This window comes from Malaclemys terrapin, chromosome 4, assembly GCF_027887155.1.
Source record: "Malaclemys terrapin pileata isolate rMalTer1 chromosome 4, rMalTer1.hap1, whole genome shotgun sequence".
Classification (NCBI taxonomy): Eukaryota; Metazoa; Chordata; order Testudines; family Emydidae; genus Malaclemys; species Malaclemys terrapin.
Window position 1 is genome coordinate 63037679 of NC_071508.1, and position 20402 is coordinate 63058080.

Consider the following 20402-nt stretch of genomic DNA (forward strand, 5'->3'; position numbering starts at 1 on the left):
GATCAGCAGAGATACTCAAGATGGACTTTCTGGCCATAATGGCAGGATGTGCTGATGGAGCGTTCTATAAGGAGGACTGTCAACTACAGAATTAAATTCCCCATCAAACAAGTCCAAATTAGCTCATTTGTTGACCTTCTGGGTACACTGAAAAGTGAGAAACTTTTGGGGTTAGTTGGGGATAGGAGAAGAGAATATGTACAGAGTGGGGAGATTTGTAAGATTTTTTTCTGATTGGTGATCAGTGAAAAAGGGAAGGGGAAATATTGAAGAAGGGAGGGGGAAATATGCTGCTATTTGATTTCAGTTATTTTATGACTTGTTTTAAATAGAGGACAGGGGTGACTAGGTATTTCTTCATTTAAATTCAAATAAACAAACAAATCCTCTCCATGCTACACTTAAAAATATGCTAGTGCATCATGCTAAAGATTTTACCAGTTTTCTTGGCTAGCAAGGACATTAGTATATAGCAGAGTTTACACTTGTACTTTTAAAAAATTATTTAGCGCATAGCTAACAGCGTCATTACAGAACAAAGGATCCCTGTCCATAGTGATCCATTAAACAAGACCTATCAAAGGATGCACCATGTTTAAAATATTTATTATTACAGATTCAATGCAAGTAAGGCCAGGTTCACAGTATAACTATAGTAAGAGAAGTTTGCAAATTCAGTGCTTTCTAAAAATAACTGTTATTGTCAGGTGGATTCTCTTATGTACTTTATTGTTGATCTGAATAGCTTATGTTCTACAGTCAGAGCTACTACTGTCTAAGTAAATAATCCAAGGCTTAAAATGTCGAAGTTAAGCACTAAAATAGTTACAATCTCACAAGAGATAATGTTTTTAAAAACATTTTCTTTGTTACTATTAATGGCTTATATAACAGGTTTACAGAAAGTTCAGAGGAGACATCTCTAGACCTCATGTTAGCAGACAATGGTGAGTGAGGAGGGCAGATTGTGCATTAGCTGCATCTCAGATTTCAGCTGCCCATCTCCCACCCTGTTCTTAAACCTGAACTTTAGCGGTACAGAACAATAATGAAAGTATTAGACACTAATGATCATAAAAAGTAAACTGCAAACAAAAATATATACCGGTAATCGTAAGCAATTTGTATGAAATTCAGTAAATTAGTTTCCTTGCTTGCTTACTTTGCCTTTATGATGGACTTCATCTTTCTAATATGTGGATTGTATAAGAATTGGATGGAGTTTCCTCTTCTCCACTTGTTTGTGTTATTCACTTTTTTCAGTATTTTTAGTGTTCATTGTTGAAACAAAAAGGTGACATTGTCACAAACGTAGTAAGTACTGAGATGTAGCATAATTGCCAAATGCTCCGGGGAAGGGGTCCATAGATAGATACCTACCTAATAACTCATTTAAACAAGGGACTTCCCTAGGCAGATTGATATTGAGATATGACTTTTAAACTTCATTCACAGTTCCTGCAGAGCAAGGCAGAGCTTTTGCACAGACTTGGCATTCTAGGTCATTGTACAGCACATAGCGCAATAGAATCATAAAATGGTTTCTCTCGGGTGTCAATCTGTATATTAAATAACTACTACTAATGGTACTAGGGATGACACGATTTGAACAGTATTAAAATTCCACTTTATTAGGACCATATAAATTGCAGAGAAATCACATGCAAAGACATATCAAAGTAAAAATATCCACATACTTAAAAAGATATTTCTTTGTGTTAAACTGAACAGTTCAAACTTCTCTGCTGTAATTGGTGAATCTTGACAGAAATCAATATACAAGGATGAAATTATTTCATTATTTTAATCAAGTTACAAAACACATTCTCTGCTGTCCGAGCAGCATGATTCATCTTTTGAATACCAAAATTCTCCATAATATATGAGGCCCCACAATGGAAGGAAGGATACCCAAAGTTTTGTTCGTTTATTTGTTTTTTAACATGCAATAGAAGCAGATTTAGATGATTATTTACGTAATGCATTCAAAGGTTATACATGTAATGCTTTTCTTAATGGATTTTGTATGCTTGGGAGCTGAGAATTTTCTAAACCTTAGGGTGCAAATTCTCAACCTTAACTTGACATCAACAAAGGCTTTTATAGCAGATATACACAGGCTTTGAAATTAATTGGTAACTATTAAAACAAAAGTTGTGACACCAATCTTACAATCTGAGAGCAGTAATACATACACACAACTTTACACATATGAATAGCCCCAGTGACCTCAATGGAATTGCTCACATGTGCACTGTTAGACGCTTGCATAACTCAGGGACTGGAGCCCATGTAGACAAAAGGCACATATCTCCTATTTTGATTAACTTTTTACTTCTGAAAGAAAAAACCCCACAATTTGATGATCACTTCAAACACTAGTTAGAAAAAACAAACAAATTGTTTTCCAAGTACTTCACGTATTGGGTCCTTTTCAACCACCCTCCCCCAGTATAGTTTTCTTTAAACTCTGTATGAGACAGGAGCACCACATAAGGTCCAAAAGGGGGAGGTTTGACAGGCACATTGAACATCTCATGGAAAGAATGCCCCAAATACAAACATATTCCTACAGTACCATATTACTAACATATACAGCCATAAAAGACTTTTCTGGATTCTAGACCAATTATAACTGTTTTTCCCCTTACAAAGCTATCTTTAATTGATATTTCTTATTGAAATGAAGATGACTGTACTTAATAATTTAACTAAAGAATTGTACAAGATCTACTACTGCCCTCTTCCATTGTTGCCAATATGGTAATTTTCTTCATTCCCATGTATGACGCCCCTCTGTAGTCCCTTCTTCTATACTTTCTGAATGTATTATATAACAACTGTCTTAACACTAATCTATATATAACTACTTATGATCCAAAGAGAATCTCAGTGCCCACATGAGTGTTTAGTGACACATTTTATACCCTTTCCACATTAAGAAGAAGAGCTTCCTGCACACTCCTTGCTCAAATTACATGGATTTTCTTTAAGATTAGGGCACACATTGTAACAGCAGCATATAATTTTCCTGAACAATAATTCCCTTCCAGCAGAAAGGTATCCTATAATATCAGGATCAGCATCAACAGGAAGAGAAATCTGATTTTCAGCTAGACAAAGCTTATACATTTGCTTGGTTTATTCTCTGTAAACAGCAATTTTCACATACAGAATAGCTGCAAGAAAATTTGAAAACAACCTGGCAACTTATTTTTGACCCTAAAATACTAGACCAAAAAGGAATTGAAAATTATAGTAATAGAAAAAAAAAAAAGTGTAAAATTTCACTCACGGAACTTATTTCTGTTATTTTAGTTTTATCTTCCTACTTTTAATCTATCACATAGTCATAACCAATATATAATGAGCAGTGCCTTTCCACAGAGTGAAAAAACTGAGTGGATTACCTGATAAACTGCAGTACAACCCAAACCCTCTGAATGCATTTATGATTTTATATTATTCAAACTAAAAGGCATCAGTATGAAAAAATGGTTGTAATTATCACAATATTTCAAAACTAAACATGTCCTGAATATCAGCGGACTACAGACCAAATTTAGGCTGCCTTTTCCACATAGCTAGCTAGCAGAGCACAGTTTCTGAACCCTGGTCTCACCATACTTGCTGAGTTTACTCTCTGCAAGTCTTCTATGCAGAGAGGATGTTTTAGAGTGGACTTGAATTAAATGTCTTCCAAGGAGGCACAACGTGGAACTGTGACAGAGAGAGAACATATGCTCATATTAACACTTTTTTGCAGCTTTTCTGGATGCCTCTCTCTGTCACAAACACCTAGACTTTATTCTACAAGACCAAAAACAAGGATTTGCATCTGAAGTTCATAAAAGTACAGATAAGAGCCTTTTGTAAACCAGCAGCCAGAACAGTACAAGTTATATCAAATTTCAAATTCTCACGTTTCATGTTTTTTCTTAAAGCCCCAGCTCCTGAAGTCATGTGACTGTGAGAATCTCAGCATTTTAATTTTTTAAGTAAGTTTCTAGTCTTCATGGTTACAGGAGAAAGCTTGAAAATCTGAACCCACAATATTCAAAATCCAGACGGCAAACAAAACATTTATTATTTTAAAAGAATTCATGATTTTTAAGCCAATCTCAGTGATTTTTGAATATCTGGAGACTGTAATACCATATGTTTTATTATCCAGAAATTGTGTAATGACATGTTTCAGTTAAACACATATTCATAGGCTAAAACTGCAAAAATAAAAATTAATAAAGGAAAAATAAGCAAAATTATAATAAATCTTTTAGTCACTCAAAAATACTGACTGCAACATGGGTATCTAAGTACAATTTCATTGTCTAGTTATGAAATAATTCTGTTTCTTGAATTAAGTTATAGTTGGGGGGCAAAGTTACATTTTAGAAATTAATCAGTCCTTTTAAGTGAGTTTACCCTTGTGAGTCAATTGTAGCAAATCTACCATATAGCCATGTTTGCTCGCCTTTCTATTACTTTGAAATTAAGGTCAGACCTGACCTTACACAGCACATACTGCAAATGCAGAGAAAAATCACCATTCCAATGACATATGGCATGACCGTCAACTTTCAATAACCTACAAAGTTTACATCTGTCTGATCATTCAGAATGCTAACATTACATATGTGCAATTATAAGGGAAATAATATAAGGCAAAAAAGCAAATATTAAACATGAAGCAGCAGGGATTATTTGAAGATGACAAAAAGAAAGCATGGACTGCCACTTTCCAGAAAATTTTCATAGCAAGATTATTTACAAAATAACAATTGCATCCTCTATAATGCTTCATGCTAGTGACCATGTGCCATTAGAGCTATTACAATTACAGAAGGTTGGTAATAACTGCAACTGGTATCTGAAACACTGGCTGCCTTATAAACTCCTGGATTTCAGAACAATATATATATAATATTCAACAATTCTTAAAATAACACGAGGTTAAATGTTGTATTCTTATACAGATAACAAAACTTTGCCCTATCCCCATAACTTGGCAAGAAATTTCAGTGTAGGCAGAAGGAGGAATTGCTCTTCACCTACCACTGTAGCTTCTGAGTGGGAGTTGGCTCTGCTACTCTACTATACTCCTACCACCTCTTTATGGACAGAAATGGCTAGGGTGTCTGTGTGTGGCTCTGTCCCCTACCCAAACCAATCATGCCATTGGAAGGTTTGGAAAACCATAACTGGGCTCTGTTAGGAACAACAGGTATAGAGGTTTTTGAACTTGTGTATTCACTCAATAAGTAGTGGAACCACATCATTTCCAGTACACTTCCACATCCAGTGAAAGTGATTTGGAAGGAGTGCAAATTAATTATTTGTATTAACAAAGTAATACCCCATCGTGCTAGGCTCTGTACAAACACAGAACAAAAAGATGGTCCCTGCTGTAAAGAGTTTACTATCCAAGTATAAGACAAGAGACAATAGATGGATACAGACAAAGGAGTTCAAGGAAACAATGAGACAATAGCAGTAGCAAATGAAATTTGCCTCAGAGAATAAAGTAACTAGGAGTACTTTAAAAAGAAAAAATGAAACTTGCCAGAAGTATTAAATAAGAATACCTCTTATTCATCCATCACTGAAAGGGGAAAGCAAACATTTCAGTTTTCAAAAATATTGTTTATTCAACATTAGGCCCCTTCCACATCCTCCATAATTTTCCTCAGTTAAATTGACTTTTTAAAATATAAACATTTTAGCAATTTGCTTATACACATTAGAAAAACTATAATGGAAATATATAAATATTTTAATTTAAATAAAGTTAGTGTTTGAGCCATTCTGATATTAAGAGGTTATGGAACAGGCAATTATAACTTCTGTGCAGTTATAATTGCATAAATTTTCACCTATTTCTCTAAATAAACACACTCCGTGATGTTAAAGGCAAGGCTTCAAAAGGTGCAGAAAAATAAGGAAATCTGAAGTCAAAGTTACTATTCTAACAAAACTTATTTTATTGTATTTAGGTATAATAAGCATTTTATATAAAATTTGCATTCTGTCATTATACCTTGGTACAATGAATGAATTAAGGAGAAAATAACAAATTCCATTTTAGTTCCATTAGTTTATTCAGTTTAAATTAGAAACTTAACCAAACAGAAAGGGCTTTTTTATTACATTTCCTGTTTTTTCTTAACAAAACACATTATAGTTAGTTTTAAATGTACGCTAATCTTAGTACCAAAATACTATGACGGTCACACACAAAAAAATAGTAGAATGCACAGAAGAAAACCAGCATATCAAAAATGTATCAGCTGAGCTCATTCAGAGATACCATGGTTTTCTATAATAAGAATAATAAGGATTGTGTATCATGGTCCTTTTATATAGATAATCAGAGTATCATTGAAATCAGTGAATATGTTATGTTATAAATGCTAAGATAAAGAGTTGATGCCAATCATAGCAGCCTCTTTGTAATCTTGAAAGGCAACTGACAAATAGAGGTATCAAATATTGATCAACTTCAGATTTACTTTCAGAATGCACCAAAATAAAGGGTATTGGTTGTTTTGGTTTAAGTGTATATTTTTAGCAACACAGAAGGATCAGGAAGACAGCAGTCATCTCTTGAAGGGTCCATTTCAAACAGATTATTTGATGGAAGTGTAATTAATCTTTAATTTTCCCTTTGAAAACAAGAAGTTTCCATATTTTGCACAGACACTTTTATAGACAGTTATGGCTGAATGTCCTCACCTTTATCATTTATGGCATTGAGAATACAACTTTAAAGTCAACAGACTTGTGGTAATTCAGAAAGCAATCCATAAATAAATGGCAACTGTCATATTATCACAAACTAAAAATACAGGTTCCAGTTCTTCAGAAACTCACATTTCAGTAGTTCTGAGGGAAACCCTGCCAGAATTGGGCCAATTGTTTTACACCAGAAACCATATTAATGTTCACATACTTCTCTCTTTCTATCCCAATACTAAAGATTAGCAAGATATTTATACATAAAGAAGAGTCTTCCTGTTTTTCAAATAAACCTGCTCTTCATGCTTGATTTAGTCAGTGATGCTACAGTTCAGTGTTTGTGACTTTATAATGGCTTTCCTGGTAGCAAACAGTAATGTGCCAAACACTAACTGAAGTGTGACAGAATAAAGTAAAATCACACAGGAAGGGGAGTATTATAAAATGAAAAAAAGATTTATTTGTAAGTTTGAAGATAATTTTATTTTTATCCACATGATGAACCAAATCCAACCAAATCGTGGTGTATTTCCAGACTGCCTGGAGGGATGGGATGAGTGGGGTGGGGAAGAGATAGTGTTCTTTTGGTGATGGTAGGTGGGGGGGGAGAAAGCAACCCCATTTTCCGGGATCATAAGAAAATCACATGCTCTGGAGCTTCACTTGATAGTTTAAAGAACAACCTACACTCACAGACAAAATTATAACACTCATTACACTTGGTTCTATTTATACAGAATTTATAAATTGAAAACAGTAGTTAATTTTTGCATTATTTAAATAAGGTAAAATATACTTACTAATAATACCAGCTTCTGATATTTCTGTTTCAGTTCAGTCAGGTTCTCTGATGGTTCTGCACCCAGAATTCTATACCAGTCTTTTCGTGGTATGTGTTCAAAGGCCATTATGTGACTAACTAGGAAGTGGCTTCTTTCAAAATCTGCTTAACAAAATAAATAAAATAGTGTAATGATCATTTAGAGTGCATTTAAAAGAATTGCGTGTGAGCAACTTCAAACACGACAAAATATTGGACCATGGGAGAATGTGACTCCACCCCTCAATCCCATCCTAACAATGGCAGCAAGAGATCACATGCCACAATGCAGACAACTGTTTAACATACGCAGCCAAATAGGATTTATTACTTAAAATCAAAGAGGCAGATTTGCCTGTGGCTGATCGATTTATTCTGTTTCTAAGGGCACAATGCCTTGTACATTCCCTTTCTGTTGTTCCACCATTTTTTCCTTCATCATACTGACCTTTTCGCTATAGAAATGCAGGGGGAGAAAAAAGTCTAAGCAGTCTGGTGTGAGAATTAAATGTGCAACACATCACATGGCCAATATATCTTCTGCCTTTCCCCTTTCTGCTGTTTTGTTCCCCTCTGCTGCACAGAGGAGCATAGAACCTCACATTATAATCTCAACAATTTAAACAACTAACAGATTCGATATACATTTCTGAAATTTGGATTGATTTAACTTGTTTATGCTGTTTTAACTCCATTTCTAGGTAGAATATAGGGAAACTGACTGGAAAACACAATATACCCTTTCAAATTGTTCAACTACTCAAGTCAAAAGCACATTTAGTTCTGTGACAAGAACATTACAAAAGTCCCTTTTTTTTTTTTTTAAATCCTTTCGCTGTTTTTGGTAGCATCATTGCCATTTAAGTTATACAAACATTTTCCTTTTAAATCAATAGTATTACATTTCACTTTTGCTTTTTTTAAAATCATGAAGCAGCCTCCCATTCAATATGTGAGAATTCAATTCAAACATTTCTCCTTTGAGCTAACACACAAAAATACCTGTAATAGTCAAAAATACAGTCAGTCATTTTCATAATTCTACAATTACAAAGGTTGTTCCTCGCCCAACCAATGCCATTTCCAATTGCTATTAGTAATTCACTTAAATTAATGCCTAAGGATTATTTTGCAAAATTTAAAGGGGCTGAATTTACTTCTGTCTGAATTATTTTTAACCTACAATTTTTTACAAGTAACATATACTTGCTATGCTATAGTAAGGCCATACTTAAAGATTAGAGAACAAAAAATTTTCAGTTTATTTTGTGCATTGTATTGCACATGTAGGCAATTAAACCTCAATCCAGCAATGAGATCCATGATGACAAGTCAGCCCATGCGCATCACACTGCAGGGCCAGGATCATAATTACCCTTTCTGGTTGTGTGGCATTTTCACAGAACAACTGTTAAATATTTATTTTAAAATATAGAAAAATGTGCTTGTAAAATGAGAAAAAATAGCAATGGGAATCTGGAGCAGGTATGGTTCCTGAAAGTACATTTAACTAGTTTTTTAAACTGGCCAAATTTCAGGCTGATGCCCTTAAAGGAAACATCAAATATTAAAACTTAATTTTAATGACAATGCATAAAAAAGTTATAGTGAGAAGTCTAAACACATTTAGGACCCAAGTTTACAGCCAATTCCTTACCAGTACAGGCATTCATTCATATGGAACTAACTGCAAGTTTGGGACCATTGTCAGGAATCTTTCAACTAAGTGAGATTTCAGCTAAAACACAAATATTTTACAGGACCACCCATACTTATACCATTTTTAAGAAACATCTTCCAATCACATCCATTAAATTTGAGCACTCAAAATTTTCTTAAGGTGGAAGGGAAGAAATAAGTTTGTTTTTAACTTCTGGGAAGGTACCATAAAAAATAACAAATTTAGAGAGTGAGATTGCTGGGCTATCCTCTTTTAGGGAAAGTTGTATATAATGGGAAAAATCTCTTTCTTTTTTTAGCCCCTATCACCTTGAAGGATCCCAAAACGTTTTTCAAGCTGGAGCACAGATACAAGCAACCCCTTCCACTTTTGTGCAAGAAACAGATCTAATTTCTCTCCTATGACATAACGTGAGCTGAAAATGTCTTTGCCCTGGGCTAAGGGTGCAGCTATAACAAATCGTGCTTTGGCACATATTGCAGAGTCTAACACAGACAAGAAATAAAGTGTGTAGGTAGCAGAAGTTCTCAAATTACATTGCACTGTGATCCCCTTCTGACAACAAAAATTACTACACAACCCCAGGAGGGGGGACAGAGGTCTGAGCCCACCCAAGTCCCTTACCCCAGGTGAGGGGGCCAAAGCCTGAGCCCCAACACTCCAGGCGGAGGAGCCAAAGCTGAAGCCAAGGGCTTCAGCCCCAGGAAGGGGACCTATAACCTGAGTCCTGCAACCCAGGGCTGAAGACCTGAGCCTCAGCAAGTCTAAGCCAGCCCTGGTGACCCACTCTGGGGTTCCAACCCACAGTGTGAGAAACACCAATCTACGGCTAGTGCTATTCATAGGGTTGCCAACCCTTCAGGATTGTCCTGGAGCCTCCAGGAATGAAAGATTACTCTTTAATTAACAATGATGTCATGTAAACCTCCAGGAATACTCCCAACCAAAAAAACTGGCAACCCTAGCTATTCAGGAGCCAACTAAAATACACAAACCAAAGGGAACAAGGCACTCAGAAAGCACAATAAGAGCATCCACACAGTTATTCCAGAATAAGTCACGCCCTTTGTCTTCACTAGGGAAGAAGTGTGTGTACCTTATCCTGTGTTTAATACACCCCGGTACAACCCTAGGCCTTGTCTGCACGTACAGCGCGGTAGTTACCGCGGAACACCCCCCACCTTCACCCCCGCGCAGACAAGGCCCTTGCAGGTTTCAACGTGACCCATGTTAAAAGTGCAGCTGCCTGCTCCGCACTAGCCGTAACGCGGGCGAGCACCAGGGAGTCCGGACCGGGCCGAACACGCAGTTCCCTAGACCCTTGTGGGGCGGGTCTGAGCCCAGCGCCGCTGCCCCGGGGGGGAGGGGAGCGTCAGACAGGGTGAGGTGCGGTCACCCCCCGGCAGAGCCCAGCCTTACCTCTGCCGCGGCGCCGGCCCGGCCCGAAGCCGCAAGAAGCGCGACTTCAGGCGGCGGCAGCTTCCACATGGGGCAGCCTGGTGCCCCAGCAATAGCCTCCGAAAGAAACACGCTGCTCTCAGTCGGGCCGGGAAGAGACCCCGGCACCCCAGGCACGCGCGACGGGTGGGAGGGCGGTGTTAGAACCCCAGCGCCGTCCAGGGGCTGTTTCCGACCGGGCACTAGTGGCGATTGCACCAACCGGAAGTGGAGCCCTGCCTGGGCTGACGCTGTCTCCATGGCGACAGAGGGAGCTTGTGATCCGCCAGAGCGGCTGCAACGCCCAGTAAGTAACTGGGACCCCCGTCCACAGCGGGGCGGCCGGAGACCCCCCAACACTCCTTTGGCCGCCGAAATCTGGGGCGGCCACAACTCTCCTGTCCAACTGTCTGGCTACGCCCATGGACACCGGTCCTCAGGTGCGGCCAGAGCCGGAAGCCCCGCGGCCCTCCACCGCCCCAGCTCAGGGCGGACGCAGCCTCCTGTGGGTCCCACACCCAGGGGCAGCTGATCTAAAACCCTCTCGCTTCCCCAGAAAGTTACCTCTAGCCAGAGCTCCCCCTGCCCCCACTTCCCGGCCAGCCTACCCCAGCCAGTCCCTAGAGATCAACTCATCCCCCACATCCCTCTGCTTAAAGTGTTCTGAAAAGGGGGAAGGGGGAGGGATTATCATACTCACAGGTCTGCCGAGGTGAAATTCAATAAAGATAAGTGCAAAGTACTTCACTTAGGAAGGAAAAATCAACTGCACAACTACACAATGAGGAATAATTGCGTAGACAATCTGGGTGTTATATTCATAGAATAGAATATTCATAGAATATCAGGGTTGGAAGGGACCTCAGGAGGTCATCTAGTCCAACCCCCTGCTCAAAGCAGGTGGATCTCAAATTGAATAGGAGTCAACAGTGTGATGCAGTGGAGAAAAAGGCTAATATGCTAGAGTGTATTAACAAGAGTGCCATATGTAAGACACAGGAGGTAATTGTCCTGCTCTGTTGCAGTGGTGAGGCACCAGCTGGAGTACTGTGTCCAAGTCTGGGACCCACACTTTGAGATGTGGACAAATTGGAGAGCATCTAAAAGACAGTAACAAAAATGATAAGAAGGTAGAAAACCTTGACCTATGTGATTTAAAAAAACTGGGCACGTTTAGTCTTGATAAAAGAAGACTGACAACAGTCTTCAACTATGTTATGGGCTGTTATAAAGAGAACGGTGATCAGTCCTCAAGGTAGGACAAGTAGTAATGGGAGCAGCATGGGAGATTTTGGTTAGCTATTAGGATACACTTTCTAACTATAAGGGTAGTTAGGCTGTGGAATAGGCTTCCAAGGGAGATTGTGGAATCCCCTTTATTGAAGTTTTTAAGAACAAGTTGAACAAACAACTGAAAAGGAAGGTCTAGGTTTACTTGGTCCTGCCTCAATGCAAGGGGGCTGGACTAGATCAGTGATCCTCAACCAGGGGTCCATGTACCCCTCAGGGTACGCAGAGGTCTTCCGGGGACACATCAACTTGTCTAGATATTTGCCTAGTTTTACAACAGGCTACATAAAAAGCACTAGTGCAGTCAGTGCAAACTAAAATTTCATAGAGACAATGACTTTTTTATCCTACTCTATATACTATACACTGAAATGTAAGAAGAATATTTATATTCCTATTGATTTATTTAATAATTATATGATAAAATCAGAAAATAAGAAATTTTTCAGTAATAGTGTGCTGTGACACTTTTGTATTTTTATATCTGATTTTGTAAGCAAGTAGTTTTTAAGTGAGGTTTAACTTAGGGCTATAAATCAGACTCCTGAAAGGGGTACAATAGTCTGGAAATGTTGAGAGCCACTGAACCAGATGATCTCTTGCGGTACCTTCCAGTCCGACAGTTCTATTATTCTATCATCTGGAAGTAGCCGCTGTCATAAAAAACGTGCTTAAAATTCACCCTTCAGCAACCCAACTCAATTTAAAATTTTGATTTTTGCTAGGTGTGCAACCCTTCATGACTTTTCCCCCCATATACTTTAAATACTGCCCTGTCCCAGTTCCCTCTGGTTGGTAGATCTTTTTACCAAGCCTGAGGTGCCTGTTCTCTCAGCCAAGCCACCATAGTAAAGTGCTGCAAGATTAGATTTTAGATTAGAAGGTTGGGTCCTGCTGGCTCAGCCAGATTCTTATTAGACAAAGGCAAAAAGAGAGGTAGGAGGAATAAAGTAGGGATGGAATGAAGACAGAGGATTGGGATTGAGGGAGCAGGAACCTTAGAGTCACATCTTATGAATTGCTCACCATATGGCCATGAAAACGGTGATGTCTTCTGGTTCTCTCTCCCTATCTGTGCTGATAGGAACATCTTTTAGTATCAGGAAAAAGATGCATGTGCCTCGGTGGTAAATCCCTGAGCCCCAGGTTGTGGTGGCAGCTGTGATGGTGATGATGCTCCAGTCTCCTGACCAAACTCAGAGCTTACTGCCATTCTCTCAGCTGAGCAAGGTAGCAAGTATTCCTTAGAAAGTAAATATCCAAAAGGAAATGGCATCCTCATTTAAAGTAAATTTGAAAATCAACACAAGTTTTTGATCATTCATAGACCTTTCCTCATATTAGTCCAAACGAATACAGTTCACACAGTTTATTTGAGTTTGCATTCAGCTTTCTTTTTTTGATCATTCTTTCAACAACATGTTCATAGGTTAACCCCCGTACTGTTGCCAATTTTGGGTAAAGATTTGAACAAATTGGAGAGAGTCCAGAGGAGAGCAAAAAAATAAAAAATGATAAGATGTTTAGAAAGCGTGGCCTATGAGAAAAAGTTGAAAAAACTGGGCATGTTTAGTCTGAAAAAAGAAGGTTAAGGCAGGATGTGATAACAGTCTTCAAATATGTAAAAGATTGTTAAATGACCTCCGAGGGTAGGACCAGAATTGGTCAGTTTAATTTGCAGCATGGGAGATTTACTTAAATATTAGGGGGAAAAGTAATTATAAGGCCAGTTAAGCACTGGAACAAGCTTACCTTGGGAGGTTGTGGAATCCCCATCATTGGAGGTTTTTAAGAACAGGTTGGACAGACACCTGTCAGGGGTAGTTTAGGTGTACTTCATCCTGCCTCAGCACAGGGGATGTACTAGATAACCTCTTGAGCTCCCTTCCCATTCTACATTTCTATTATTCTAAGCCAGGCTGTGCTTAGGAGAGATTGTGCAAAGGAGAGATATTATGAAGACCTGGCAATATGGCCATTGGGGTTGTCCTGTGACCATTAATGGGGTGTTAGTTGGATTGTCAGCACACTGAAGACAGTGCCGTCTTGCAGTAGTCACATAATGTAATGCAGACAGTATAGATGCAAGTGGCTTTACGGTTACATGGGGAAAATACTTATCATCTGACCTACAAGTTCATTCCAGAACTAAGAATCAAGGTGAGTTCCTTTTGTCTTAGATATTATAAAAAGGCTTCTGTGCGGTAAAATTCTGTCCTTTTCTATACCTGTGTAATAAAGAGTAAAACTGGCCCTGTAATAAAAACTTGAAATGCAGTACACAAGCAGGTGCTAAACTGCAAATGCAATTTAGGAAACAATTCTTTTGATGAGGCATAAGCCACAAGAGAATCAAGATCCCTCTCTCAGAGCAGTGTTGGTTTCTGCAGAGCTAACAGGAGTAAAAAAAGTAAACATTATTTTTTCACTAAGTCTCTGAATCTTTTATTAAGTATGAGTTAATTTACAGTCACTTTTCAGAGAAGAATTTTACTGTAAATATAGTTGTTAAAACTGCTGTATAGCCTATATATTCCAGACAAGGTATTTCTCTCTTAAGGCTAGATCCTGCAAATGTGGTCTCCTGTGGTACATTGCTGTCCCTGCACAAAGATCAGTTAAATTAAATCCATCCAGGTGTATAGATCAATTTCAGGATCTAGCCTTCAGGCCCCAATCCTGCAAGCTGTTTCACATAGGGTTTGCCCATATGGAATTCACTGCAGTATTGGAGCCTAAATATAGTTCAAACCTAGATGAGCATAATCTCGGAGATTTTAAACAGAAATTATGAGGGCTTGCTGTCCAAAGAATAGGTTTACTCATCATATTTTATGATGTAAAACAGATGCCTTTCATTATATATTAATTCAGGAAGAAATGTGGTACTTTTACATTTAGTAAAAACCAAGTCAGTATTTTTGTAGATTTTAAAAATAATATTATTTCAGGGATTACAGAAGAGGACATGCAGACTCTGAGGCAAAATAGGTTTACATTTTGCTGCAAGGTCCCTAGTTTCAAGGACACTCCATTGTTGATTTCCATGCTGATTTCCAAATTCAAAATAGGGTATTTGGGTTTTTAATTGAATTAAGCATGAAAATAGTGCAATCCACTCTGTTGTTATTTAATATAACATTAAATTCAGTGTATTTCATGTTGCTCCCACATTTTTGAATTATATTAGTTTTTTTATTGACAGTTCATAATTGCTTTATAGAAGCTGTTGTTAGGAAGCATTGGATTTTAACTGTTGGGTAGGGAACAGTTTGAGCTTTTAGCACCCATGTGGGTTCGGGAGGTGATTTAAGTTTTTGACACACAGAAGGCAGTTGAGGTTTTTGACAATGGGAAATTAATTTCTTCTTTTCATCTGTTCCTTGAAGAAAGAGTTGGAAATTTTCTGAAAATTTTGGGGGGCTTGAACAGAATTTGGGGAATTTGAACCATATTCCTCACTGCTCACATCCCAATATCCACCATCGTATCCAACAACTATTGTAATATAATCACATTTGCTTGGTGTTTCTGAGAAAATAATCAACAATGAAATAATTAAATTATCATCATTTAGATTTAGATTTCAGAGATAACACCCAGTTGAAAAGAGCTGTACACTATCATATAGCTGATTCGGAAATTCTGAGCAATCTCAAACTACATTTGCTACAATGGAAGTGGAGGGCACTAAACAGGTTGTAGGATTGTGCAAGTAGAGCCTCCGTTACAGTCTGTGTGTTTGCAGACTTAAGAAGATACCATGACATCACTTTGCATTTAGTGTACCTTTGGAGGGGTTTCCTCCCAGGTATGAGGCCTAAAATTTAAATTAAAAAAATGCAACTTTACAGTCTGCTATACAATCTGTTAACCCATGTGCACTTTATTTCAGAATGAGAGGGAGTAAATGCATTATAAGCATAACAGCATATCTATTGAACTCTGAAGTCAATGAGGTTTTGAATGGATAGAACAAGTTGTAGGATAGGGGCCTTACTCTCACTACTCTGCACATTCAACTGCCTGTCAAATAATTGAAACAAAAATAGGCTATTTGATTCTGTAACAATCTTTGTAACAACTACAAATTATAAAAACTATGTAAAGAGGGGAACACTAAAGTTTTCTCAGCTCTGGACCTTTTACTATGCATATTGTTCTCACCATCTCTTTTGGGATTCTTTCTTATGTCTTTTTTTACACATTCAAATCTATTATTCAGCTCATTTAATTCCTGTGATAAACCCTAACCCTTAAATTGGATCTGTACATTCAAGTCAGTAGCGCTCTACACAAACATAAGCATCCATCCACATGATCTGTGTGTAAGATCAAAGGCTCTGATCCAAAAAGGGACTTAGTCTCAGATTTTTAAAGGTATGTAGATGTTGGTGTGCTCTGTGTTTCAATGCCTAACTGAGCTAGGAGCCTACATTTCATTTTCAAAAGGTATTTAGGCAATTAGGAGCTAAAAATCCCATTGACAGTCTATGGAATTTAGATTTTTAATTTTTTGGAGCCCAGAAAATCATTAGTATAACAATGTGATGCACAATGCCTGAGTTAGGCATCTTTTACAATGAATGGTGAGAGATAGTTGCCTAAGAATGTGATCCACAAAAATCATCACGCTAGGCAGGGTGCCTCCTAAGTTATCCTATGTGAGATGCTGATGAGAGGGGTTTGTGCTAAGCCTTGCCCCTCTTACACAGTTAGGCACCTAAGTCTTGGTTGCAGGGAAGCATCTTTCATTGCTAGCAATCCACAATCTGGAACCCCTTTTCTAGTGTCAGGCATCTTAGGCATCTATGCTATTCCTTGGGAGAATGAGTTAGAAACTGGCCTCACTCCACATAAAACGGCTAGAGGAGGAAGTGCTGGTAGTGCTAGTTCCCACCTTATAACTTTTAGTCCAGTGGTGAGCATGCTCATCTGGGATGTGGGGACCTCGGGTCAGCTCCCCTTTCTGCCTTATGGGGAAGAAAGGATTTGAACAGGGGTCTCTCACCTCTTAGGAGCAGTCTCTGATCACTGAGCTGTGGGATATTCTAATGTAGGGCTCCCTAAATCTCTGGTGTTGAAGCTGTTCCACTGTATATAAATAATAATGAGTCATTGGAACAGGAGGACTGGACTCTGGGTATTCTACCTCCCAGCTGGGTGCTCTAACCATCAGGCTACAGAGCCATTCTCATTCTTATGCTCTGTGACCCAGTGACTCTTTAAAGTATTTATCCAAGGTTCAACAGGAGATATTCAGGGAGCCCCACATCAGAATATCTTCTTCCTACCAGGCAGAGTGGGGACTTGAACCTGGGTTTCCCACATACCAGGTGAGTGTGCAAACCACTGGATTAAAAAGCATAAACTGAGTAGTACCACCAGCTGGATTTTGAATGGCTGCTGAGCATGACTACCTTTTCTTCTTCTAACACAGTGACCTCCTAATAAAAACATCATTGACTGGACCCTCCTCCCTGTTAAACCAGCTAGAAACAAGCATCCAGATTTTCTAAGGAAGAACCATGGCCCAGATACTCAAATTTATTTAGGCACCTAACTCCCATTGATTTCAATGGGAATTGGGATTCTACGAGGATCTGGGCCCTTGACTCTCTTATAAAAGCATGGAAACAAGGAGGAACTTCCTCCACAGCACCATCCTTCCTTCTGGACCATTCAGGGTCTGCACTGTGGGAGGGCCAAGGAGAAGTGGACAGGGTTGGGGGGAATGCACATCATGGAAATTAGTCAGAAAAGATCAAACAAGCGGAATTGTTTGTCTGGAATTCTCCCTAGCCTATGTCATTCACAACCAGAGGTTTGCTAGCAGTGGTGCAAAGCAGTATTGCCACCACAAACATTCAAAAATGATGAATCAGGCCCCCCAACAGTATGAAATTGGCTTAAAAATCATGAGATGTTAAAGAAATTGGGTTCTATTTATTTGCCATCCAGGGTTTTTTTTTTTTTTTTTTTTGAGCCTGAAGGTTGAACTTGGGTCATATTTTCTAGTTTTACTTCTCAATCATGAGGGCTAGAAATTTACTTTTTTAAAACATAAAAGCAGAAATTCTCATGTAATCACTTTTCTCCAGGAGCTGGGGCTTTGAATATCATGAGATCCTAATAAAATTGCACAAATGGGCAACACTGGCAAAGCACAGGGCCTGGGCCTCTAATGATATCTGTGAAGGGAACCTGATGGAGACTTCCTCTATGGGAACCCCATTCTGTACGTGTGGACTGGACAGCATGATCTGGGCCATAGAAAGTAATATATATTTTATTAAGAATATATTGTAGATTCTTTTTAATGGTTATCATTAGTTATTGTAAAAGAGCATGATATGGGAGAAAATTAAACAATTGTTTTGTTAAATGACATACCATTATAGACTGAGGTATTGTTAGAAATTGCTATCTGGTAAGGATACTTAGTTTGAGTTAATATAGAATAATCCAGATCCATGCTGAAATTGTATGAATATTTTTTGGTTAAAACAATTAATATTTTAATAGAGAGATTTTTTTGAAGATTGTGACTTTTTATCATGCTGCATTGTGATAGAAGAGTAGGAGAATATCTTTGAAGGTTAGGGGTTTGCAATTTACTCAAGATGCGGAAATTAATTAAATTAAAAGTTTGTGTTTTATTGGGCCAATAAAAGATATGTATAAACGATGTACTTTGCCCTTTTCATTTACATTCTTCACAACATGATGAGACGTCTAAAATATTCCAAGTATCCCTACATTTGTATCTTTGGTAAATAGCCTGCGTTTTCCAAGCTGCCATTTAGGGTTATTAGATTATTTTTGTTTTTGTAATTTTGTTTGTGTTGGTTTTATATTTGTTGTACATGTGCATAAAAAGGAATAGCAAGAATACAGATAAATACATGTAAAGGAACAGCATAGGTTGCACAAAATATGGAAAGACAGATCTTTCTGAAATATAGAGACTGGATCATTTATGACCCTGTACAAAAAGGCTCTCGAGATAAGGAGGAAATAAAATATGTATGCTTTGAGGAATTAGAAATTTGATAGAAAATAATTTTTTATAGCTGAAGAGCTAAAAAGTGTATTTCATTCCTGTGGCCCAAATTACGGAAAGCACTTAAGTGTGTCCCTGTTCAAGCGAGCATGTGCTTAACTTTATGCATGTGATTTAGTACAGTCCTTAATAGGGTTGCTTTCCTGATTCCTGACCTGTAAGCCAAAAACTTTTCATATTTATTTCAATTATTATTTACGGATGTAAGTCCATATCCTGCTCTCCACTCATCCAGGCAGTCCCATTCACTTCAGAATGAGCAGGATTAATAGATACATGGAGTTTAAGTCCTAATCTGACTGACCTCCTGTATATCACACATCATTAAATTTCTCCCTGTTGCCCCATATTGAACCTAATATCTTGTGTTTGACTAAAGCATGTCTTCAAGAAAGGTATCCAATCTTGATTTGAACACATCAAGAGATGGAGAATCCACCACTTCCCTTCGTAGTTTGTTCAAATGGTTAATCACTCTTGCTGTTAAAAGTTTGTGTATAATTAGTCATTTGAATTTGTCTGTCTTGAACTTTCAGCCATTGGTTCTTATTATGCCTTTCTCCACTTGATTAGTGAGCACTTTAGTACCTGGTATTTTCTCCCTGTGATATTCTGTAATCAAGTCACCTCTGAGTCTTCTTTTCGATATGACTGAGCACTTCTCTGTAAGACTTAATTGTAAGGCATTTTGCCAGACCTTAAATAACTGTTGTAGCTCTTTTCTGCACTCACTCTAATTTCTCAACATTCTTTTTAAAATATGGATGCCAGAACTGCTCGTAGGATTTCAGTATTAGTCTCACCACTGTGATTTCTGGCCTATTACTTTCAATGTGACTGTTCTTCTCTGAGTAAGGGGAGCAAGATTTTTCCCCAAATTGGCTTTTCCATTACATCTTTAGTAGACAGTTCATTCAAACAGTTCATATTGGAATTGCTGAATCCTGATTTCCCTCTCCTGAAAATGACTCTTTTGTCTACCACAATAGACAACCAATTTTAATCAGTATTGCATAAAGTTAGATCAATGAGTATGCCAAGATTAAGTGAGGGTTGTTCATCAGGCTGCAGAAAACCCTTGGAAGATGTAGGATTTTCAAAACTTTAAATGAATTAATGCAAGGTGGGTTTTTTTGTTTGTTTTGCTTTTTTAAAAAAGAGAAGATAATAAATCAAGGTTGTGGGTGCTCAGACCCCCAAAAATTGGCTTTAATTGGCTCAAATTTATCACTGGCATAAAGAAAAATGAAGTTTGCCTCCAAAGAGATTTGTTATATGATAGAATAAATGTCATGATGATGAGAACAAGTGGCTTTAAAAAAATCCACCAAAAATATGTTTTCCAATAAATCTCTCCAAAAATGATTGAAAATGTC

The 20402-nt window shown here is 38.0% G+C and overlaps 2 protein-coding genes across 2 annotated transcripts in view; one reads left to right on the top strand and one right to left on the bottom strand.

Moving 5' to 3' along the window:
- Positions 1-10826, bottom strand: part of DNAJC24 (DnaJ heat shock protein family (Hsp40) member C24) — a 57918-nt gene extending 47092 nt beyond the window's left edge. The window contains exons 1-2 of the mRNA XM_054025952.1: positions 10656-10826; positions 7536-7678 (exon numbers count right to left, since the gene is read on the bottom strand). Coding sequence (XP_053881927.1) covers positions 7536-7643 — 108 coding nt within the window. The 5' untranslated portion in view covers positions 7644-7678; positions 10656-10826. The remainder of the gene's footprint in view (positions 1-7535; positions 7679-10655) is intronic.
- Positions 10827-11088: 262 nt separating this feature from the next.
- The window catches only part of DCDC1 (doublecortin domain containing 1), a 413925-nt gene continuing 404611 nt past the window's right edge, over positions 11089-20402 (top strand). Inside the window, exon 1 of the mRNA XM_054028326.1 lies at positions 11089-11113. Coding sequence (XP_053884301.1) covers positions 11096-11113 — 18 coding nt within the window. The 5' untranslated portion in view covers positions 11089-11095. The remainder of the gene's footprint in view (positions 11114-20402) is intronic.